We start from the raw sequence: 25,971 nt of genomic DNA on the forward strand, positions 1-25,971 counted from the left end.
TAAAAAGTTAGTCACCTTCTAACCAATTCTTTCCCTTGAAAACTGGGTATATAAAATAAAAGAATTAAGCATTTATTCTGCTTTCCCTACAGGAACTGTACCACAGAGTAACCAAAGAATGGATAAGGGGAAGGATTTCCTTATAAAATTATTCCAACCAAAGAATAAAAAAAAGATATTACTATTTTGCAATCCCCTAATGAATTAATGGGTCTAGGCACTGAACATCAACACTGCTAACATAAAAAAAAAAGTGAAAACCAGACATTATTACCCTCCTGATGAAGGAACACAATACTGCCTATAGTCTCGCCAAACATATCTGACCTAAGTCTGATGAAACCCCGGATTCCAGGTGCCAATTTATAGGCAATACAGAGGAAAGAGAAAGATGCTGAAGTCTAAGTACACAATCAGCAAAATCCAAACTGTGGAAAATCCTGTAAGTCAAACCATCAGTCTTCAACAAATAAATTGTAAGAAAATGAAAAGGATTGAGCTGGGGGGAAGACAGCATGGAGTAACCTGTAGATTGAAAGGACTTAAAAGACATGTAAAGTTAAAAAATGGGGGGGAGGGGAGGAGAGTGGAGAAGATTAAGTGTCTAAGAATACACATTTGGCTGATAAAACTATAAAGAAAAGCAAAGAAGTGATTACTATAAAGTCAAAACAGTGGTTATTTTTGGAGGGCCATGATTGAGATTTGGCAAATGGAAGGCTTCTGGGTTAGTTGATAAAGTTCTATTACTTAACTTAGGAGGTAGTTACACAAGTATTTCACTGTATAATAAGCTATCCCCTCCCCTCCCCCCACAAAAGAGGCTCAGTGAGGTTAAAAATTTCCGTGAGCTCAGGAATTAGGCAGTAATTGTGATCTCAGTGAAAGCTGTTTCAAGAAAAGGATAGAAAACAGATTTTAGTTGTTCGAGAAATGAATAGTAGGTATTGGACACAGATTCTTGAGTCTAAGGAGTCAAAAAATTTCACATTAAAAGATTCAGAAAGATTCACGCCTGTTAAATAAGGTTATTCTTGGGAAATGGGAGGATAAGGAAAGTGAGGGAGGGCCTTTCATTTTATATTTAATATACTTAATTAAAATATATTTAAATAAAAATAGTAATTAACATACATATAATTTTTTCAGCAATGTTGAATTTTGTTAATTTTTTCAAACCTGTAAATTTTTACTTTTTAAAAGGGCTTCATAATAAAAATAGAAACCTCTAGGAAAGAATATACAACTCTCCCATGCAGAAGACTTCCAAATAATTTATGCAGATACTCCACCCTCAAAGAAGGGGAGCATAACAACCCATTCCTGAAGCGTGGGCTGCACAGAATGACTTCCCTCCAAAGAGTACAGGATGGAAAGGGGGGAAAATGAGTAACTTTACCATGGAGGAACCTGACACCTCAGCCAGGTGATCAAGGTCAACATCAACCTTGTTGATAAATCAGGTAGATAGTATGTATCCTAGATATGATATGATGAAAATGGCACTTCACCTCTGTGATTTTCCTCCTGAAAAGCCCATAACCCCAGTCTAATCATGAGAAAAACGTCAGACAAATTCCAATGGAATGATATTCTACAATACATCTGGTCAATAATCCTCAAAACAGTCAAGGTAGCCAAAAACAAGGGAAGTCTGAGAGGTCGTCACAGCCAAGAGGACCTTAAGGAGACATGACAATTAAATATAACATGGTATTCTGAAAGGGAGCCAGGAATAGGTAAAGGACATTAGATAAAAACTAAGGAAACTGAATAAAGACTTAGTTAATAATAATGTATCAATACTGGCTCATTAATTGTAACAAATTATACTAATGTAAGATGTTAATAACAGATGAAACTGGGTGCAAGGTATAACAGAACTCTGTACTATCTTCTCAATTTTTAAGTAAATCTAACACTGTTCTGAAAAATAGTCTATTTAAAATAAAAACAAGAACAAAAAACAGAAATCCCAAAAGTAGCAGCATCACAATATCTTTACCAAGTTTGTTAGGTTGATATTGGTAAATTTGCTGCAATAAGTAAAACAGAGGAAATGGTTTTTATTTCTCTCTTTTCTTTCTCAGGCAAATATTTTAGACCAACCAACAGACCATCCAGAAGGCCTTCAAAGACTAGTTAGTGATCTAGTGACCATACTCTGAGAAGCAAACTATGACTCAGGCATATATACTATTTTCAGATATTCCTCAGCACAGTAAAATAGCGTGGTGGAAGGAGCGAAAAATACGCTTATTGGTGTGAATCTTAAAACATGTACCGCAAGCTGGGGAGAGAAATGTTCTTGGATAAAACACACTTGGTACCATCCATCAGAATTGTAATAGTTCAAGCAAAAATGTGCATTTATAAAATATTTTCAAAGAGCTCTCATTTCTATACATATATAATCAGATATAATAGGCAAGAATTTCTCCTATATTATCTCCTCCTATATCGTCGGCAGTTCCAATCCACCAGCTGCTCCTTGGAAACCCTATGGGGCAGTTCTACTCTGCCCTATAGGGTTGCTATAAGTCAGAATCAACAGCAATGGGCTTGGTTTTTTTTTGCTTTATATAATCTTTATGCTGCTGATAAACACCTGCTCAGTCAAGTATTCATTCTAGACCAGCTATTAAGTTTGTATTCTCTTAGCCGCTAAACATATGATGTTAACACTACTTTAAATTTATTCCTATTGTAGTTACTTAATAAATGTACAGTGTATTTCAGTTCAAAAATAAATTCCTTAAGAGTGAGGAAAGAAAATGGGAAGAGTACTGAAGTCACTGTTTTGTGTTTTATGTGTTAAAACATTATCCTGTTTTATACAAATGTCTTACAAAATATCTCACTTAATCCTTACACTCACCCATGTGGTGGTGTTATACCTATTTTACAGATTATAAATAAATATAAAAAATATAAAGTTCAAAAAGGTAAAGTACCTTAGTAAGGCTACAAACTCATTAACTACTTGAGTCATGTCTGAATGGCTCCAAGAAATTCATGCATTCTCTACAGCCTGCCTTCACTTTGGGCCTTTTATTCTTACACTCACTGTAGTACTTAAGAGTATTAGCATAGAAGAGATATTCAAGTGCTCTTTTGACATGAACCAAGTAGAATGCCCAATAGAGGGTAGCATCGCATCGGTACTTAGCTAATAATATTTTATGACCAAAGTCTGACTGTATCTGTGGCTCTTAAAGAAATAAAAGGAAATAAAGAATTTGGTGAGCAGTTGTTACGGTCAAAACTGCTAATCTCTGTACTACACTTTGCGCCACTAACCAGAACACTAAGAACTTTCTAACACACTGTACACATGAAAAAAATATTTAAGACTGTAAGTAATTTACTAAGTTGACTTGTATGGCTATACTGAAAAATGAGAACCACAGGACTGCATCTTATATCCTCTTCCCATGAACAAGGAAAAAAGGTTTTGATACCCATCATATTGTACTGGCTATCACTTATTGCATCCCTTATGAAACTTATGACCCACAGGCATAGCTTATGAATCAGCAATTCTTCTGCTTAGTGAATCCATAAGTGTTAGCTGAAAAAAGAAAAGTAGCATTCTCAAGACCTTGTATTATTTTCCTCTTAAAATCTTCACAACTTATATATTACAAAAAACTTCAAACAAAGTAAGATTCTTCTTTTGCTTCAAATAATCCAGAAGAGAAATCCAAAAATATACTGCAGTAATTTCAGACAGAAATCAGTATCTAAAAATCAATGAATTTGTTTTTCATACTTCTTTACTACCCGATATAAATCTGACATCTTAGTTACATTTCCTTGGCAGTATTTATATAGGATAACCACAACACTTAAGCTTATTATGTATTATTTGCATTCTATAAAAATAAACAAGAGGGACCAAATGGTTAAATGTAGATTATTATCAAAGTACTAGCTTTGATTTTGGGTACTGAGTTTGTTAGGGCTTATCACATTATTGAAAATAACTAATTAAGTAACTATCTAAATAAATAAGTGCAGGTCATACATAGACCAATGATGAAAGTATGCATGAGCCAAGTACTAAGATTTAACCGATTTTGTCTGAGTCCAAATTAAAAAAAAAAAAAAAGTTAAACTATCCAACTATTTAATAGAAAGTACAAAAGGAGATAGAAAGATAGGCAAATCACAAAATACTTAGAAAGCTCAACAGGCAGACAGAATATGGACTAAAATTTTAAAAGTGGTTAAGATAGTAGTTTTGGCTCAATCACATGCCATTTAATAATGTACATAACCCTTGCCTATTAAACTTTCCATAAAGTCATCAATATAAAAGTCATAATCACATTCTGAGAATTATTGATGTCCCAGTTACTTACATGTACTAGTGTTTTTTACTTAGTTTTCTCCTACAAAAAGCTTTTTTTTTCAAGTTTTCTTACAGCATTTGATTACCATTCATGCTAATTACACAAATTTTGTGTAATTTTAGGTAGCCTTTCAGCTAAAAATTTCAGAGCCATACAAAGATTAATTCTCAAAGTATACACAGACATATCATGGATTAATAACATAGCACTACTTTTATGAAGATGTCTAGGATGCTTAATAAATCATATTTAATAACACTAGAAAGAAAGGAAATGCTAAGAGTACTTGTATAAAATTCATTTCCTCTCTGTGAAAGGAAATAGTTATTTTCAATCCAGGTACTATCAAGCCTGCGCCCAAGAAATCTTCCTTTGAGAATTTTGGTATTTATGCCCTGACAGGGAACACAAAGAGAGTCCCTGATGGAGTGGGGGAAGGGTGGAGTACAGTGCTCAAATTCTAGTAAAAAGACCAGACTTAACAGTCGGACTGAGACTGGAGGAACCCCAGAAAGCATGGCCCCGTACTCTCTTTCAACCCAGAACTAAAACAATTCCCGAAGACAACTCTTCAGACAAAGATTGGACAGCGCTGTGGGACATAAAATGATACTTGTTAAGAGTGTGCTTCTTAGCTCAAGTAGATACATGAGACTAAATGGGCAGCTTCTGTCCAGAGGTGAGATGAGAAGGCAGAGAGGATTATGGGCTGGTTGAATGGACACGGGAAATCAGGGGTGAAAGGAGAAGCGTGCTGTCACAGTATAGGGAGAGCAATCAGGGTCACGTAACGATGTATGTATAAATTCTTGTATGAGAGACTAATTTGAAATGTAAACTTTCATTTAAACTACAACAATAAAAAAAAAAGAGAATGTTGGTATTTAAATGTATTTGTTATATTTTTAAACAATGTAACCATATGTTTAAAGAAGTTGTAACAAATATAGCTTTCTAAGATTTAAAAAAAAAAAAAAAAAAAACAGGAGCCCACGTGGCACAGTGGTTAAGTGCTTGGCTGCTAATCGAAAGGCTGAAAGTTCGAACCCACCAGCCACTCCACAGGAAAAAGATGTGGCAGTCTGCTTCCATAAAGATTACAGCCTTAGAAACCCTATGGGCAGTTCTACTCTGTCCTATAGGGTTGCTATGAGTCATAATTGACTTGATGGCAATGGGTTTGGTTTGGTTTTTGGGAAGATCAAAAACACTGAAATGAGGGAATGTAGAATTTAAAAAGAATTACTTTATACAAGGAGTTATAAACAGTAAAGTTTGCTCAAAGATAATACAGGCTACAAATACAAATAAATTCAATAGGGGGGTAATACAGAACTTTAAGCAGTTGCTAAAAGAAGTTGGGAATGACTGAAGTGCATCTGTAGATCTCCAAGTCCTGGCTATTAATAATACCAGTAGACCTGGAAAGGAGGAGAAATAAGGAACTTCTATAGTCAAGACCTTACAAATAGTGTATTACTTAACTAAGTTCAAGAACATTTACTGAAGGCATGCTTTTGTATAAAGCACTGTCCTAGGCCCTGGAGCTACAGATTCCAGCTTTCAGGTTTTTTTTAGTCAGTATTAAATCTTCAAGAACTTAAAGTGGTGAAGTGTTATACTGTCAACAGAATCTATTTCCCAAAGGGCTCAAACCAGAAAACTATAACTTCCCAAAAGGTTAAAGCAATCTCTTTCCGTATCTACCATGGCTATTACTAAGCTCGGGTACAGTGCTTGATTCTGGCACATTTATGGTACTTACAGCACAAGTACTACTCAGTAGAATCCACTGCATTCAAGATGCAAAGTGTTTGATGACGGTCTGCCAATCTACAATAAATCCTTACAACATAGGTTCAGTGTTTTCTCGGTTTTTCAAATGAGTCAACACTGATGCATGGATTGTAAAACAATCTACTCTAATTCTAAACTAATGAAACTAACAGGTAACATTTCAAAATGCTATTAAAGTGAAACAGAAGATTATAAGAAAGGAGTTGCAACTTTTTCGATTTTTTTTTACAAGAAAACATATTTGTACCTTCATTAGAGATTATGAATTACTTACGTATCTCTTTGATATCTTGGCGAACCTAAATGATCAACATGCAAAATCATGTGGGGAAAAAAGAAACTCTGCAACAGGATTGCACACATTATGCCTGATAAGTTATTGCTTTATAATCAAAAATTCTATATGACCAAACAATAAATATTTCTACTCATCATAAAAAATGGAGCTGAATTTGCATTTTAGTGACTGTTCACAACTCACTGTTCCCAATACAAAGCAATAGAGTCCAACTTACATTAACAGTGAAGGTGGAAGAAAATAACTCAATTTTTCCTCACATTTCAAAGGTTTTCTAATTTATTTAATATCTCATTCTCATATCTCTATTGAAAGGCTTCTATGGTCACACTCTGTTCTCCCCTACTTAAGTTTTACAAAGGAAATAAACGCCTCATTAGACATAACCTTGATTATGCCATGATTCTGCCTAGTGATGTCAGTTGCAAGTTTGTTGGCTTCGGGATTAGAATGATATGTAAATAACACTAAAATGTCTTGATTGCATTTCTAGAATTTATATGTTGGCATAGCATTTTATAGGAAAGCAAAGAAGATTAAAAATTCATTAAAAAGTCACAATGCGTGAGTAAGAAACAAACAAACAAATCACAAACCTTCTTGAGAAGACACAATGGGTGGCATGTAATCAGGAATGTATTCTTTCCTTTCTTCTGCATCTTTACTTCCAGGTGGAGGAAACTGAAGTACATTGTTCTTGCTAACAGGAAATGAAGGAATTTGATGTGGAAAAGTGACAGGTTCAATATTATGAATATAGTCTTCTAGTTCATGAAGATTAACCCCCATAAGCTGGAAAGCTTCACCAACATCATCCAAAATTGGGTCCGTTCGGCCATCTGAAACAATGTCAAGGGGAAATAAAATCATTTTAAGGAAAATTCAGTGAATATTTTTAAAAACATTAAGCAAGAAGTATTACCTACATACGGAGCTCAAAATCAAATATACTATGTCTTTAAGACTTAGTTACTAGAAACAACTTAATAGATTTTAAACAGAACATCGTATTATTTAAATAAGTTGGAAAGCTGATTCTTTTTTTTAAATTAATTTTTTTCGTACTTTAGATGAAGGTTTACAGAACAAGTAGTTAGTACACATATTGTTTTATGATATTGGTTAATAGCCCCATAACATGTCAACACTCTCCCTTCTTGACCTTCGGTTCTCTATTACCAGTTTTCCTGTCCCCTTCTGCCTTCTAGTCCTTGTCCCTGGGCTGTTGTGCCCCACTAGTCTCATTTTGTTTTATGGGGCTGTCTAATCTTTGGCTGAAGGGTAAATCTCAGGAGTGACTTCATTACTGAGCTAAAACAGTGTCCGGGGGCCATACTCTCGGGGTTTCTCCAGTCTCTGTGAGGCCAGTAAGTCTGGTCTTTTTTTGTGAGTTAGAATTTTGTTCCACATTTTTCTCCAGCTCCATCCGGGACCCTCTGTTATGATCCCCACCAGAGCAGTCAGAGGTGGTAGCTGGGCACCATCTAGTTGTACTGGACTCAGTCTGGTGGAGGCCGTGGTAGTTGTGGTCCATTAGTCCTTTGGACTAATCTTTCCTTTGTATCTTGTTTTCTTCATTCTTCCTTGTTCCCGAAGGGGTGAGACCAGTGGAGTATCTAAAATGGCTGCTCACAGGCTTTTAAGACCCCAGACGCTACTCACCAAGGTAGAATGTAGGACATTTTCTTTATAAACTATGTTATGACAATTGAGCTAGATATTCCCTGAGACCATGGTCCCCAAAGCCCTCCGCCCAATCAATTCGGTCCCTCAGGAAGTCTGGATGTGTCTTTGGAGTTTCCATGACCTTTCTTTGTACAAGTTGTGCTGGCTTCCCCAGTATTGTGTACTTTCCTGCCCTTCACCAGAGTTACCACTTATCTATTGTCTATTTAGTATTAGAAAGTTGATTCTTTAAGTCAATTTTAAATATGATTTGACAACCAACCAGAACAACACAGACAATTCACACTAAAAGTCAGCTAGTTTAGAACAAATATCAAAAGTAGTTTATTGACAGTCAAAAGCATCTGGAACAGTGGCTGACACATAGTAAATCCTTAAAAAATATTACTGTTACTATTTTTACTATCAAGTACCTAGAATGCTCTGTTGACTATGCAAATGTCCATTACATTTTACCTATTTATTCACAGATGTATCTCTGGAACCTAAAACAGTGACTGGCATATAGTTGTCATGCAATAAATATTTGTTAAATGAATTATACCATTGAATCAATTTATAAAATCCAAAAAAATTTACAAGGAAGGATTTAGACCATAAAGGTAATTTACACATAAATCTTAAATGTAATTAGAAGACACCAGGTAAAATGGATAGAGAGTGCTTTGATGTTAATATCCAGGCAAAAAGGCAGATATAGTGAGATTTTCTTTGCAAAACGGAGTTTTTCCTATCCCTACCCTTAGCAAGTCTTTACATCTTTTAGTTAAACTATCTTATTTAAATTCCAGTTTCTGATTTCCAACAGTCTAAAGGATTTCTTTTCACTGAAATCTCCAATGATCATGTCAAATTCAGTATATCTAAAATTAAATCACACTGTAAAATGAAAAAAAAGTTCTGGAAGGAAAGGAGGAGGGAACGGTTGAGGCAGGACACTTTCACTTCTAACTTTAAACACTTTCATAGTCTTTAAATTTTTCTGTAAGCATGGGTTACTTCTATAATGTATAAGAAAGTAAAAAAATAAATACAAGAAAATTAATACTCATTCTTCCACTTACTGACACAATATCTATTTCAATTTGCCTATCCCTATTGTAGGCATTCTCATTCTCTCAGTCTAAAAAATATCATCATCTTTAATTCCTCCTTAAGTTTTGCAATCTCAATCAGAGAGCTTCTAGTACTTTTTTCCCTTTTTGCCATGGATTTCAGATTGTTTTTCATTCTCTCTATTCCTATTATCTCAGTAGAGTTTTATGTTCTCTCCACTTGAAACTATCTTGCACTTCATTGTCAGTACAATTTTCTTAAAACACCACTTTCATCATACTGTTCTTCTACTTAGGAGTGCAATGTCTTCCTATTATCTACCACGTGTTTTATAGGCAAATAGTGGTTCAGTGGTAGAATGCTTGCCTTCCATGCAGAAAACAGAGGACGGATTTCTGGCCAACGCACCTCATGTGCAGCCACCACCTGTTTGTCAGTGGAGGCTGCCATATTGCTCTGATGACGAACAGGTTTCAGTGGAGCTTCCAGACTAAGACAGACTAGGAAGAAAGACCTGGTGATCTACTTCCAAAAATCAGCTAATGAAAACCCTATGGATCACAATGATCTGATTCACAACCAATCAAGGGGATGCCCCTGAATGCCTGGAGAAAACATTAACTTGGTGGTCAATAATTGTTTGTTGAAAAAACAGAAAGGCTTTAAAGGAGTGGAAGAGAAGATTGCATAGTGGTAACTTGAGTTTACATAATTTGATTTTAAAATTATGGTAGCATAAAAAAGGAATAAAAAAAAAGTCTGTAATTAAGTAAACCAGGAATTAGCATTTTAAAAAAAAAGCTCACCAAACTAGGATGTGGAATAATGAACCTGATGATTGCATTCTTGCTGTAATCAAGAAAATGACTATAGAAATTGGGTAATTAGGAAAGAGGTTCACAATAATGCATAACACTGATCACTAGATGACTTTGGAATACATAAGAGTGACAGCACATATTCTGGTTTGTGTATAAGGTAGGAAAAGTAACTATGTATTCTGGGGATATTTTTATTACCTAACGATACAGAACATGTTCTTTATAGGGAACTTGGTAGCAAAAACCTAATTTGGACTATGCATAACCCCTAACAGTATACTCAAGGACTGGGAAGAGAGAGAGGAAAGCAAAAGCCCATGAAGCACCATGCTCCTAGTACACTTGCAAGGTAAAAATTAATGAGAGTTACTTCTAATCCAAAATCGGAACTGCAAATTATCAGTGAAATCAAGGATTCAAAAAAAAGACACATTTCTGGAACTCAAAAAGCAAAGTCAATAGCTATCATGGTAGTGGGTTATCAGTTCATTCATTTATTCAACAAATATTTGCTGGATGCTTATTATGTTATAGCACCATACCAGATTGCAGAATACAAATATAATAAACAGAGTTCCACAGTCTCCTAGGGAGGCGGAAGGGTGAAGAGACATACACAGATAATGACAAAACGAGGTGATAAATAACAAAAATATGCACAAAACTATGACAGCAGATAACCTGAGTTCTAGAAAACAGTTTAACAAAGCAAAATATCCTATAAAATACTTCATCCAGTTCTCCAGCTTGCCATTATAAAAATCATGACCTGGAATTTAAATGAATGGTAGTGCCTTTCGCTCTCCCCACACTTCCCATCAGTGCAACGTGTGGCTTTTATTAAGTATTCCAAATTATTAGATATAGATATTACCATACATTCACCTAGAAACCATAAATACTGTAGCCCTGACTACCTAAAGAACCCTCGTAAACTGCTACGATCCCTATACCACACTTTCATAATCAGTAATATAGAAATATAAAGGGGAAAATCAATGCGTGACTGAGATGTAAGTCATAGTTAAACTAATCAGTGAAACTGACAAAACCGAGCCTGGGAAACAGTGAGTACGGATGCTGTCTATGAAATAAACAGATATAGAAAGAAGAGGCAGTGTCCCTAACGGAGCAGAGCTGTCAATGAGTGTGTTATGAGCTAAAGAATAGCCAGTCTCGTATGAAACTGCCGGTAGACGGAGCGCCTGTGACAATTAGTTGTAGTAGTTTGACGGAGGGAAGGACAACGACCAAGGTAAAAGAGGGTTTAAGACATTCTGGGGATGATTCTACATGCACCAAAAATGAGACAATGAGAAAAACCGACGAACACTTCAGAACAGAGAAGAGATAAAAGGGTAGGGAGCTGGGAACAGAGACAGGGCTCCAAGGCTGCTGGCGGGAAGTTAGCGGATGAGGAAGAGGCATTAAAGGGATGACTAGAGTTTCAAGGGTGAGTGGAAGCGACGGACCGTCAGGGGCCGAGAAGATACCAGATTTCGGGGAAGGAGCGAAAAACTAAAAACTCATAGATTCTGAGATAGAGAAGGGGAGATCGAAGGTGTCACTCGTGACTTGCAGAGGTAACCCTCCCTCCCTCAGCCCGGTACTCACAGAGCTCAGAGTACCGATGGCAGCCCCGTCCCAACTGCTGCAGATAGCGTTGCAGCACGTCCGTGAGGAGATGGCAGGCGCTGAGTTGCACCGAGTCCCAGCCCAGCGCCTGGCAGATCTGCGCCACCGAGACCCTCAACAACGACCTGGAGTAACTCTCGCACATCCCGTTCCGTTGACTCCACCGCAGTCCTTGCTGCCACTTCTCTCCAGCCCCACCGCCTAACCTTAGCAGAGCCTCCGATTCATCCTCCAGGGCCCCTGTGGCGGGGAAATCGTCCCCTAGACCCCTGGCGACCACCTCAAAGCCTCAGCAACACGGAGCCCGCCAGCCTGAGAGTCGCCATTTTGGACTCGCTCCGCCTCCCGCTGGATTGTCGCCGGGGTGAGGCAGTACTAAACAAATACTGATTGCATCAATGAGAAAGCGCTCCGCCCCATTTGAATAGATCGATTGTTGTGTTATCAACTCTTAGGCCTAGAACTCTGCAGGAAACGGCTGTGAAGAACTCTGGTAGCGGTTGCCCTCCTGGAGTCAGGTGATTAAGGCATTCCTAGTGGGGCGCTCACGTGGAGAAGGAGGTAGAGGGAAACCGCAGTATTTTATGGGAAAAGAGGAAGCTGGGATATGAAATTGAAATGAATATTTTAGGGAGAAATGAGAATCAGAGAGGCTGTATGTGCGGGGGTGGAGTTTGGGAGAGAGAAACAAATTGTGAAAACGCGGATCTAATCTGTACTTGCAGGGCTGAGATTAAGATGAGGTGACTGAGGCAGAGTCGTACTTTGAGTGTAGGGTCGGTTCCTGTCTTTATTTAAAATGTTCACACTTTGTTCATCGTGGATATTTTATCCTGATATTAAATTGGATTTAAAAATACTGTATTAAATATTTAAAAAAATAATAAATTAATCTTGATGAGTAAGTTTTATGTTGCCCCCTAAAATTATGCACTCCCCTCACTTAGTTCCGGTACTCTTGTTAAGGGCTTTCAACGACGTGTTGAACAGTTTGGAATCTACCTATACTGTGGTAAGCAGTTTTTGAATTACCTTCAACAAAATTTTATTTGTGTGTGATATTAATATTATTGGATAATTTCCACATTCTGTTGGATCACCTTTCTTTGGAATGGGCACTAATATGGGTCTCTTTCAGTCAGTTGGCCAGGTAGCTGTCTTCTAAATTTCTTGGCATACATGAGTGAGTGCTTCCAGAGCTGCATCCGTTTGTTGAAACATCTCAACTGGTATTCTGTCAATTCCTGAAGCCTTGTTTTTCACCGCTGTCTTCAGTGCAGCTTAGACTTCTTCCTTCAATACCATCAGTTTTTGATCATATGTTACCTCCTGAGATGGTTGAACATCAACAAATTCTGACTTCTCCCTTATTGTGTATTTCTTTCTGTTCACCAGAATTAACACGTGTCTGCTATCCAGTTTGGGATTCTCCCTCTCTCCCTCCCATCCCTGGTAGCCATCAAAGAATGTTTCTGTGTGTAAACCTTTTCTTGACTTTTTTAACAGTGGCCTCACACAGCATTTGTCCTTTTGTGATTGACTTATTTCACTCAGCATAATGTCCTCCATATTTGTCCATGTTGTGAGATGTGTCCCGGATTCATCATTATTCATTATTGTGTAGATGTCATTGTATGTATGTACCACAATTTGTTTATCCATTCATTCACTGATGGACACTTAGGTTGTTTCCATCTTTTTGCTATTGTGGATAATTTTGCAGTGAACATTGGTGTGCATATGTCTGTTCGGTGAAGGCTCCTATTTCTCTAGGATATATATGTAGGACTGGGATTGCTGGATCATATGTATTTCTATTTCTAGCTTTTTGAGTAGGTTCCATACCATTTTCCACAGTGGTTGTACCATTTTACAATCCTACCAGCAGTGTATAAGAGTTCCAATCTCCCTGCAACCTTGCCAGCATTTTTTCTTCCTGGGTTTTTTTTTTTGATCAGTGCCATTATTGCCAAAGTGAGATGGTATCTCATTGTAGTTTTGATTTAAATCTCTCTAGGCTAGTGATCACAAGCATCTCTTCATGTGTTGGGTTTTTTTTTGTTGGTTTTTTGTTTTTTTTTTTGGCTTTCACTGATTTTTCTTTAAGGAGTAAAGAGCTCTGGAGACCAAAAAAGTGAGAAAACTAGTGTCGTAGTCATTTAGTGCTGCTGTAAGAGAAATATCACAAGTGGATGGCTTTAACAAAGAGAAATTTATTTTCTCACAGTCTAGTAGACAAGAAGTCCAAATTCAGAGCGTCATCTCCAGAGGAAGACTTTCTCTCTGTGTTGGCTCTGGAGGAAGGTCCTTGTCATCCATCTTACCCTGGACTAGGAGCTTCTCGGCACGGAAACCTCTGGTCCAAAGGATGTGCTCTGCTTCCAGTGCCGCTTTCTTGGTGGTATGAGGTCCCCAACTCTCTGCTTGCTTCCCTTTCCTTTTATCTCTTGTAAGATAAAAGGTGGTACAGGCCACACCCCAGGGAAACTCCCTTTACATTGAATCAGGGATCTGACCTTAGTAAGGGTGTTACAATCCCACCCTAATCCTCTTTAACATAAAATTACAATCACAAAATGGAGGACAACCACGTAATACTGAGAATCATGGCCCAGCCAAATTGATACATGCATTTTTGGTGGGACATAATTCAATCCATGACAACCAGTGTGAATTATTCCCAGTCTTGATTGCTCCATCTCTTGTCATGACCTCTTGAGGAGCCATTGTTTTGTCATTCCAAGCCGGTGTATAAATCCCTTGCTACCTAAATTTGGTTTTCACTGACCTAAGTGACTGACTGAACTTAGTTTCTTTTTTATTGATATTTTGGGTTCTTTCATTATTTTCTTAGTTTATTATTTCTCTCTATTCCACTTGTATTTACTTTTTTCTTTTTCTCTCTTTATTCCTCTCTTTTTTACTTTTTCTATTTTTTCATTTTGTAATTTTTCTTTTTTCTTAATTCTTTTTACTTGTTCTGCTTTATTGCTTTTTTTCCCATTTTTATCTATTTCTCACTTAATTTACCTTTATTCACCTATTTATTTTTTTATTTTAACTACTGTATTCTTTCTTTTTCTCATTTTTATTCTTTTTTTTTAAATTTTTTTTTGTTATTGTTATTGAGACTATACACAGCAAAACATATACCAGTTCAACAGTTCCTACATGTACAATTTAGTGACATTGATTACATTCTTCGAGTTGTGCAACCATTCTCATCCTCCTTTTCTGAGTTGTTCCTCATTAACATAATGTCAGGTTCCTATCTAATCTTTCAAGTTGCTGTTGCCAGTTTGAGCCTATATAGATGGTACTTAAAAGAACATAATGCTCAAGGCAGGCCTTTTTTTACTAGAAAAGCTAAACTATTGTTTGGTTTTAAGAAGACTTCAGGGGATATTTATGGTTTAAGAATTAAAGATTATCTCAGGGCAGTAGTTTTAGGGGTTCATCCACCCTCTGTGGCTCCAGGAAGCCTAGAGTTCATGAGAGTTTGAAATTCTGTTTTGCATTTTTCCCCTTTCAATCAGGATTCTACTATGGAATCTTTGATCAAAATGTTTAGTAATGGTAGCCAGGCATCATCCAGTTGTTCTAATGTCATGGCAAAGGAGGTAGTTGTTCGTGGAGGCAATTAGCCACACATTCCATGTCCTCCTCCTATTCCTGACCCTCCTTATTCCTCTGTTGCCCCAGGTATTGCTGTTTTTGTCAGGTGCCATCCAGTTGGTTCCAACTCATAATGACCCTGTGTACCACAGAACAAAACACTGCCCAGTCCTGCACCATCCTCACAGTTGTTGCTGTGTTTGAGCCCATTATTGCAGCCACTGTGTCAGTCCATCTCATAGAGGGTCTTCCTCTTTTTTGCTGACCCTCTACTTTACCAAGCATGATGTCCTTCTCCAGGGACTGGTCCCTCCTGATAGTATGTCCAAAGTATGTGAAACAGTCCAAAGTATGTGAAACAAAGTCTCACCATCCTTAACCTCCAAGGAGTATTCTGGCTCCACTTCTTCCAGATAGATGTGTTTGTTCTTCTGGCAGTCTGTGGTATATTCAGTATTCTTCACCAACACCATAATTCAAACGTATCAATTCTCCAGGTGAATGGAGACCAATTGCCGTGCCTTGGGTGGCCGCTTGCAAGCTTTTAAGGCCCCAGGTACTACAAAACAAAGTTGGAAGTAGAACAGAAGTACTAACATTATTAAGCCAATTAACTGGAATGTCCCATGAAACCGTGACCCTAAACCTCCAAACCAAGAGACCAAATCCCATGAGGATTTAGGTTGTACATACGCAGCCTCAGCAGATACTCTTTCTATGTTTATTTATTTTTTTGTTATTGTTGTAAATATGTTACACAATTTCTGCCAGTTCAACTTTTTACTGGTGTACAACTTAATTGACAGCAATTACAGTAATTACTGTGCAACCCTACCCTTAATCAGATTTTTCTACCACTGTTAAACCCCCACTCCTTTTCCCCTTCTTCCTGTACCTGGTAACCAGTCATAAACTTTGTTCTCTATACATTCGCCCTTTTTTATCTTTTTATATAAGTGAGGTCATACAATATTTGTCCTTTTGTGCTTGGCTTAGTTCACTCAGTATGTTTTTAAGCTCCATCCATACTATGGCATGTATGAAGACTCCATTTCTCCTGTTAGCTGAGTAGTATTCCATTGTGTATATGTACCACATTTTGTTTATCCATTCATCTGTTGATGGGCGTTTATGTTGTTTCAAGCTTTTACTTATTGTGAATAGTGCTGCAGTGGACATTGGTGTGCAAGTGTCTGTTTGAGTCTCTGCTTTCAAGTCTTTTGGGTATATACCTAGGAGTGGAATTACTGGATCATGTGGTAGTTCTGTTTGTAGTTTTCTGAGGAACCTCTGCACTATTTTCCACAACAGCTGTACCATTTTGCATTCCCGCCAGCAATGAATAAGTGTTCCAGTTTCCCCACATCCTTGCCAACATTTGTTATTTTCCCTTGTTGTTTTTTTTTTTTAATCTTAGCCATCTTGTTGTTGTTAGGTGCCATCAAGTCAGTTCGACTCATAGCGACCCTACAAGACAGAGTAGAACTGCCCCATAGGGTTTCCAAAGAGTGGCTGGTGAATTTGAACTGCTGACCTTTTGGTTAGCAGCCAAAGTCTTAGCTGTTAAACCACCAGGGCTCCTTAGCCATCCTAGTGGAAGTGAAATGGTGTCTCATTGAGGTTTCGATGTGCATCTTTCTGATGGCTAATGGCATTGAGCATCTTTTCATGTGTATGGTGGCTATTTGAACGTACTGTTCGGTGAAATGTCTATTCAAGTACTTTGCCCATTTTATGACTGGGTTAATTTTCTTTTTGTTGTTGTTGAAGTTTTAATGTATATTTTGGCTTTTAGATTCTTTTGGATGTATAGTTTCTGGAGATATTCTCCCAGTCAGTAGCTTGTCTTTTCACTTTTTTAGTAAAGTCGTTAGATGAACAAAAGTTTTTAAATTTTGTGATGTCTCATTTATTTATTTTGTCTTTTGCTGTTTTTGCTTTTGGTATTAGATAATCCATTGTTGAAAGCTAGACTTGACAGTGTTGCCCTTGCTTGTTCTTCTAAGAATTTTATGGTTTTAGTTTGCACATTTAGGTCCTTAATCCATTTTGAATTTGTTTTTGTGTTTGGTGTGAGGCATGGTTCCTTTTCATTTTTCTGCATGTGAAAATCCAATTTTTCCAGCACCATTTCTTGAAGAGACTTTTCTTTCCCCATCAAATGGCCTTAGTACCCTTGTCAAAAATCAGTTGACCACAGATGTGTGGGTTTATTTCTGGGCTGTCAATTCTATTCCACTGGTCTATGCGTCTGTTGTTAATACAAGTTCCGCATGTTTTGGTTACCGTAGCTGTATAGTATGTTTTAAAATCAGGAAGTGTGTGTGTTCCTAGTTTGTTCTTCTCTTTCAACATTGTTTTAGCTATTCAGGGCCTCTTGCCTCATATAAAGTTGAGGATTGGTTTTTCCATTTCTGTAGAGAAGGCTTTTGGAATTTTGATTGGGATTGCATTGAACCTATAGAGCACTTGGTTTAGTATGATCTTAATAATATTAAGTCTTTCAATCCATGAACATGGAACATCTTTCCATTTATTTAAGCCTTCCTTAATCTATTTCAGCAATGTGTTATAGTTTTCATTGTATAGGTATTCACATCCCTTGTTAGATTTATTCCTAGGTCTTTTTTTCTCTTACATGCTACTGTGAGTGGAATTGTTTTCCTAATTTCCCTTTTAGATTTCTAATTGCTGGTGTATAGAAACCCAGCTGGTTTTTGTTTGTTGACCTTGTACTCTGCAACTTTGCTAAATTCCTCTATTAGTTCTAAAAGTTTTCTTGTGGACGCTGGGGTTTTCTGTATATAGGATCATATCATCCAAGAACAATTTTACTTCTTCTTTTCCAACTTTTTATTTCTTTTCCTTGTCTTATTGCTCGGGCTAGTACTTCTAATACAATATTGAATAGAAGTAGTGAGAGTGGGCACCCTTGTTTTGTTCCCAGTTTCAAGGGGAAAGCTCCCAGTCTTTCTCCATTAAGTATAATGTTGGCTGTTGGCTTTTCATATGTTCCTTGAATCATATTGAGGAATTTCCCTTCTATTACAATTTTCTTCAGGGTTTTCCTCAAGAAAGGATGTTGGATTTTATCAAATGCTTTTCCTGCATTCATAGAGATAAACATGTGGTTCCTTTCCTTTGTTTTAGTGATGTGGTGTATTACCTTGATTGATTTTCTAATTTTGAACCATTCCTGTATTCCTGGAATAAATACCACTTAGTCATGGTATATGACTGCTTTAATATGCTGTTGGATTCTGTTCACTAGTATTTTGTTGAGGATTTTTGCATCCATATTATAAGAGATATTGGCCTTTAGTTTTCCTTTTTGTGGTGTCTTTGTTTTGGGTATCAAGGTTATGTTTGCTTCATAGAATGAATTAGGGACTATCCCTTCCTTCTGTATTTTTTGGAAGAGTTTAAACAGTATTGGTGTCAATTCTTCTCTAAATGCTTGGTAGAATTTCCCAGTGAAACCATCTGGTCCTGGACTTTGAGGCGGGAGGGTTGATCACTAATTCCATCTTTTCACTTGTGGCTCTGTTGAGACTTTATTTCCTCTTGAGTCAGTTTGGGTAGGTTGTTTGCTTCTAAGAATTTGTCCATTTCATCTAGGTTATTCATTTTTTTGCCATATAGTTATTCATAATATTCTGTCATAATTGTTTTTATTTCTATTGGGTCAATTGTAATGTCCCCTCTTTAATTTTTATTTTGGTTATTTACATATTTTGTCAGTCTAGCTAAAGGTTTATCAATTTTATTGATCTTTTCAAAGAATCAACTTAGACTTTTATTGATTCTCTCTATTGTTTTTGTGTTCTCAATTTTATTTATTTTTGCTCTCATCTTTGTTATTTCTTTTCTTATGGTAGGTTTAGGCTTAGTTTGCTCTTCTCTTTCTAGATCCTGGAGCTAGGCTGTTAATTTGAGATGTTTCTTCTTTCTTTATGTAGGCATTTATTGCTGTTAGTTTCCCTCTGAATACCGCCTTTGCTACATTCCATAAGTTTTGTTATGTTGTGCATTCATTTTCATTTAACTTTAAGAAATTTGTGATTTCTCTATTGATTTCTTCCTTGCCGCATTGGTAATTTAATAGTGTGTTATTTAATTTCCATATTTTCTGTATTTTTCAGGTTTTTTTCTTTTATTGATTTCTAGCTTCACTCTGTTGTGGTCAGAGAAAATACTTCGTATGATTTTAATCTTTTTAAAGTTATGAAGACTTGCTCTGTTACCTAAAATGTGGTATTTGCTGGAGAATGATCCATGTACACTGGAGTAGAAAGTATATTGTGCTAGTTTGGGATAGAGTGTTCTATATGTGTCTGTTAAGTCTATTTGCTTTATAGTGTCATTCAGGTCCTCTGTTTCCTTTTTGATTTTCTTTCTAGATGTTCTGTGCAATATTGAAAGTGGTATACTGAAGTCTCCAGCTATTATTGTAGTACTATCTGTTCCTTCAATTCTATCAGTGTTTGTTTTATATATTTATGTGCCCCAGTGTTAGGTGCATGTATATTTATGGTTGTTAAATCTTTTTGATTAATTAACTGTGTTGTCACTATATCATGTCCATCTTTATTTCTTCTGACAGATTCTGTCTTAAAGTCTACTTTGAGGTTAGGATCGCCACCCCAGCTCTCTTGGTTATTATTTGCATGGAATATATTTTTACATCTTTTCACTTTCAGCCTATTTGTGTCCTTGAGTTTAAGGCATGTCTCTTGTAAATAGTATATAGTCATATCATGTTTTTAATCCATTCTGCTAGTCTCTGCCTTTTGATGGGAATATTTAGTTCATTTTCATTCACTGTAATTACTGATAAAAAGTGACACTTCTGTCATTTTGTTATTTGTTTTTTGTGTGTCTTAAGCCTTTTTTGTGTTTGTCCTTTAGTACTGTTTGCTTTTGTGTTTTGTTGGTTTATTGTAGTGAGCCTTTTTCATTCCCTTCTTTCCTTGAGTGTATGTTTTCTGTATCTTATCTTAGTGGTCACCATGAATATTACACTTAAGAGCTTGTATTTATAGCATTCTAGGGTAAGTTGATACCAGCTTAACTTCAGTAACATACAAGAAATTCTGTATCTTTGCCATTCCTCTTCCTCTTTTGTTTTTGTTCACTAATTACGTCTTTATATTTCATGTACCCTGTAACTTAAATTTATCCTTCCCTTTTGTATATTCGTTATTAAAAAACATGAATGACAAAACATTTAGAATTATCAGTCATGAATACTTTATTGCTAGCCCTTATGCTTGTCCATGCATTTCCCTTTTTTAGGGAATTTTCTTTTTAGGTGTAGCTTTGAATTGCTTTCTAATGTCTTTTTCCTTCCATCTACAGAATGCCCATTAGTATTTTTCGTACAGCCAGTCTGGTGGATATGGACTCTCTGAGCTTATGTTTGTCTGGGAATGTTTTAATTTCACCCCCATTCTTGAAGGATAGTTTTCCTGGGTGTGGTATTCTTGGTTGCCAGTTTTTTGTTGTTGTTTTTTTTCTTCAGAAATTTAAATATATCATTTCATTGCCTTCTGGCTTCCAATTTTTCTGAGGACAAATCACCACTTAATCTTATTGGGGGTCCTTTGTACATGACTGTTTGCTTCTCTCTTACTGCTTTCAGGATTCTCTGTTTATCTTTCATTTTTGACAACCTAACTATGATTTGTCTTGGTGTAGATCTCTTTGGGTTTATGCTGCTTGGGGTTCTTTGAGCTTCTTGTACTTGTAGATTCACGTCCTTTGTTAGAATGAGGAAATTTTCTGTCATTATTTCTTCAAATATTCCCTCTGTCACTTTCTCATCTCTTTCTAGAATTCGCATGATAGGTCTCTTGTTGTTGTCGTCCCATAATTCTATTAAACTGTGCTTAACCTTCTTGAGCATCTGTTCTTGTTGCTCTTCAGCATCTAATTTTAAGTATCTTATTCTCTAATTTGCTAATTCTTTCTTTTGTCTGCTTGAATCTGCTGCTAAGTCCTTCTATTGTGTTTCTTGTTTCAGTTATACTCTCTTTCAGCTGCAGTATCTTTTTTTTAGATCCTCATTTTGTTCTTGGATTGTTTTCCTTGTTTCTTTTAGCTGTTCGTCTGTGTTTTCTCTTAGTTCTTTAATTATGTTTAACGTTGTTGTATTATATTTTTCCATCTTTTTCCTTTCATTTTTGGTCATCCTAGATGTGCTTTCAGAGTCCTGGTGGCACAGTGGTTAAGAGCTCAGCTGCTAACGAAAAGATCAGCAGTTCGAATCCACCAGCCACTCCTTGGAAACCCTATGGGGCAGCTCTTCTGTGTCCTGTAGTCACTGTGAGTTGGAATCAATTCGATGGCAACAGGTTTGGTTTAGATATGTTTTCACTCCCTTTGTCATGTTCATTTGGATAGGTCATTGTTTCTCTGTTCCTTGTGTGTCTTGTGATTTTTTGTTGCAGCATTGGAAATTTCCAGGGTGTTAACTTTCTCAGTTCTCCCCAGTATTTGGTGGTTTGCCTGCACTACTTTCTTCAAGAAACTCTTAGGCAGGCAGCACCTTCAGCCTTTGCTTACCGTTTTCTCTCCCTCTCAGTTTTCAACTTTCAGTCTTTCCCAAACACACCAGAAAACATGCTGCGATGAATCTGTCCACCAGCTGGTACCACCACTCGGGCAAGATGTTGTATCCTAATCAATCTGTCAGCCAGGGGGTGCAGCCCTCTCTCTGGTTATTATTCCTTTCCCTTCTTTGTTTCTGAAACCACATTTTTAGTCAGAGAACCCACACCCAGCAAGCCCCTTTTGGGGCTGGGTGTTGCCCTCCAGTTTTGCCTGAGGCTTCCTTCCCAGCTCTGGGGGTTGCTTCTATCTGAGCTGGCTTTCAGGGGAAACACAAGAAGACTTCCCTCTGTTTCAGGAGGAGAATGGACTGACACTCCACAGAAGAACCTCCAAGAGGTTCTTCTTGTTGGTCTTATTGGTTTCAGAGCCCCAGTGGGCCTGTGGTGGTTATGGGGGAGGGGCAATCTCCTTTTAGGTGACCCTCCTCCTGGCTGCACTGTAGGGGACTTTCTGCAGGAGTTCAAATCAGTCTAGAGGCTGACGGATACCAGGTGGAGGAGGGATTGTCATGTTCTGAACAGACCCCAAGGGAAGTCTGCCTTGTTACTATCAGAGCCTGCCCCATAGTATATTGACTATGGGCATAGCCTCCACTGAAGATGCCTCCTTCCTAGCACACAGCAGCCTTAGTCAGCAGTCCTCAGTGCCGACCGGAAAAGGAAGCAGACAGACCTAAGTTGATCCCCAGGGAGATCTGTCCTGTTGGTTTTAGAGTCCTGAGCTATGGGGCACACAAGGAGACAGGTAGAGTGCTGACCATGATAGCAGACTCCACTGCAGGGAGCTTTCTGTGGCAATTCACTGCAGGCATACAGGTGACAGTGTCTGCGTGGGAGAGGAGGGGTTGTCACACTTCAAACGGACCACCAGGGATTTTTGTCTTGTTGCTGTCAGAAAACCAACCCCCGACAAACACACACACAATGTAGTATGTTGGCTGTGGGTGTAGCCTCCACTGAAGATGCCTGCTTCATAGTACACAGCAGCCTCAGTCAGCAGTCCTCAGCTCTGACCAGAAGGGGGAGCAGGTGGACTCAGACTGACTCTCTGAGAGGTCTGTCCTCTTGGATTCAAAAGCCAGAGCTATTGGGTGTATAGGGAGGAGGGTAAGAGTGTTCACTATGAGAACAGACTCCACTGCATTGGGCCTTCTGTAGCAATTCACAGTAGGTTACAATTCACCGTGTCCGGGTGGGGAAGGTGCTGGCACACTTCAAATGGACCCGCAGGAAGGTTGTCCTTGTTGATTTAAGAGCAGAAACTTTGAGTCCTGTCTCTTTGTATAGGCAGGGGGTATGGTGGTTAGGAAGCAGGTTCTTTTTCTGGGGCCACATCCCCAGTTCCCAGTAGCCAGCAACTCACATGGTTTGGAGTGGAAGGTCAGGGACATTCAGAGAAAGTTTCCCTACCATAGGCAAATTATTCTTGATTCTTGCCTGTCTCCTGCTTTCCTCTGCTCCCCAATTCAGAGTACTTTAAAGCTAAGTGCCGTTTCCTTGTTGTATTTCTTGTTGTATTTGTGGGGGAGAGTCAGAACGATTGTCTGTTTAAACCACCATCTTCTTTCTGTCTCTGTCTTCCTTCATGTGTTTGTTAGCTGCCTGAATGTCTTCTTTGATGAAGTGTCTGTTCATGTCCTTTAACCTATTTTTTAATTGAATTGTTTGTCTTTTTGTTTTGAGGTGTTGAATTTTCTATAAATTATAGATAATAGACCCTTGTCAGATATGTCGTTGCCAATTTTTTTTTATCCCAGTCTGTAGGTTCTCTTTTCTCTCTTTTGGTGAAGTATTTGGTCCACATGGTATTTAATTTTTAGGAGGTCCCAGTTACCTACTTTATTTTCTGCTGTTTATGCATTTGTAGTTGTGTCTGATAGTCTATGCCATTAATTATGGTCCCTAGCTTTGTCCGTGTTTTTTTTTTTCCATTGAACTGTATAGGTTTAGGTTTAACATTTAGCTCTTTGGTATATTTTGAGTTCATTTTTGTGTATAGTGTGAGGGATGGATCCTGTTTCATTTTTCTGCAGGTGGATACCCAGTTTTGTCAGCACCGTTTGTTAAAGAGACTATCTCTTCCCCATTTAATGGACTTCAACCCTTTGTTGAAGATAAGCTGTCATAACTGGATAGATTTACTTCTGGATTCCCAATTCTTTTCCATTGGTCTCTGTGTCTGTCATCGTACCCGTACCAAACTATTTTGACTACTGTGGCTGTGTAGTAGATTCTGAGATCACTAAGTGTAAGGCCTCCTATTTTGTTCTCCTTTTTCAATAATGCTTTAGCTATCCAGGGCATGTGTCCTTTCCATATAAAGTTGGAGATTAGTTTTTCCATTTTATTAAAAAATATTGTAGAAAATTGGATCAGGATTGCATTATATCTATAGATCACTTCAGGTAGTATTGATATTTTTACAATGTTAAGTCTTCCTGTCCATGAGCAAGGTATGTTTTTCCATTTATGTAGGTCTCTTTTAGTTTCTTGAAGTAGTGTTTTGTAGTATTCCTTGTATAAGTCTTTTACATCTGTAGTTAGATTTATTAGTAAGTATTTTATCCTTTTGGAGGCTTGTCTTAGGCTAGATTCTCTGGGGAAGCAAAACCAGTGAAGCATATATATGTCCATATAGACAGAGAGAGATTTATCTCAAGGAAATGGCTCACGTGGTTGTAGAGGCTTGCAAGTCCCAAGTCCGTGGGTCAGACATCAGGCTAGAGGCTTCTCCTGACTCACATAGCTGCAAGGGCTGATGAATCCAAGATTGTCAGGTAAGACAGCATGCTGCTGCATCACAGGCTACACAGGTGGGCAGATCCCAAGATCAGCAGACAATATAGCAGACCTCTGGCTCAAGTCCCAAGACCTGGAGGTCAGATGATGACGAGCCAGATGCAGGATCTGGAGCATGCACAAGCCAGTGCACTTTGCCAGAACATCCATATATATTGGATGCAGGCCACACCTCCAAGGAAGCTCCCCTTATAACTGATTGGCTGCTCATGCCAGATCTCATCATGAAGGTGATTACATCTCAGATCTCATCATGGAGGTGATTACATTATGGAAGAGCAGTCAGTCCAATGTCTGCCAAATAACATCATTACATAACTGCCAGACCACTGAGAATCATGTCCAGCCAAGTTGACACATAACCTTAACCATCACAATCCACACCTTGTCAATTTGGCACCTGTACAAATTTCCTTAAACCTTAGCACAATTGCCTTAGTTATCTAGTGCTGCTATAGTAGAAATACCACAAGTGGATGGCTTCGGCAAACAGAAGTTTATTCTCTCACAGTCCACTAGGCTAGAAGTCCAAGTTCAGGGCGTCAGCTCCAGAGGAAGGCTTTCTCTCTGTGTTGCCTCTGGAGGAAGGTCCTTGTCATCAATCTTCCCCTGGGCTAGGAGCTTCTCAGTGCAGGGACCCCAGGTCCAAAGGACACGCCCTTCTCCTGGCACTATTTTCTTGGTAGTTTAAGGTCCCCCTGTCTCTCTGCTCGCGTCTCTGTTTTATATCTCAAACGAGAATGGCTTAAGATGCAACCTAATCTTGTAGATTGAGTCCTGCCTCATTAACATAACTGTCGCTAATCACATCGCATTAACATCATAGAAGTAGGATTTACAACGCGTAGGAAAATCACGTTAGATGACAAAATGGTGGACAATCACACAATACTGGGAATCGTGGCCTAGCCAAGTTGACACACATTTTTGAGGGACACAATTCAATCCATAACAACAATCTCTAAATAAAGACTTGCACCGAACACGTGTACAACTGAAAACACACTAGCCCCATTTACATGTCATGTTTTATAAGTGAAGGAAACAAAAATATTTAATGTACACGTACAAGGAAGAAATACTTATAATTACAGACCTAATTTCTTCAACTGGTCATGTGATCATAACTGGTATTTCGAACTATCTTCTTCCACTACCCATCCCGTATTCCCTTTGCCTTCAGCAAGCACCTCATCTTGAGGAATGGTGCTATATCGGAGACTCAGTGTTGGTCTCTGCTGCTGGAAGTTTGGTCACTCAGCAGTGGCTGTAGCCTTTGTGAGTGGAAGTGCATGTCA

The 25,971-nt window shown here is 37.9% G+C and overlaps 1 protein-coding gene across 2 annotated transcripts in view; it reads right to left on the reverse strand.

The window, feature by feature from the left end:
* The window catches only part of TAF3 (TATA-box binding protein associated factor 3), a 245,199-nt gene extending 233,200 nt beyond the window's left edge, over positions 1 to 11,999 (reverse strand). For both annotated transcript variants that reach the window (XM_004379700.2, XM_023734388.1), the window contains exons 1-2: positions 11,628 to 11,999; positions 7,047 to 7,289 (exon numbers count right to left, since the gene is read on the reverse strand). In XM_004379700.2, coding sequence (XP_004379757.1) covers positions 7,047 to 7,289; positions 11,628 to 11,793 — 409 coding nt within the window. In that variant the 5' untranslated portion in view covers positions 11,794 to 11,999. The remainder of the gene's footprint in view (positions 1 to 7,046; positions 7,290 to 11,627) is intronic.
* Positions 12,000 to 25,971: the final 13,972 nt, after the last annotated feature.

This window comes from Trichechus manatus, unplaced genomic scaffold (genome assembly GCF_000243295.1).
Source record: "Trichechus manatus latirostris isolate Lorelei unplaced genomic scaffold, TriManLat1.0 scaffold00067, whole genome shotgun sequence".
Taxonomy (NCBI): Eukaryota; Metazoa; Chordata; class Mammalia; order Sirenia; family Trichechidae; genus Trichechus; species Trichechus manatus.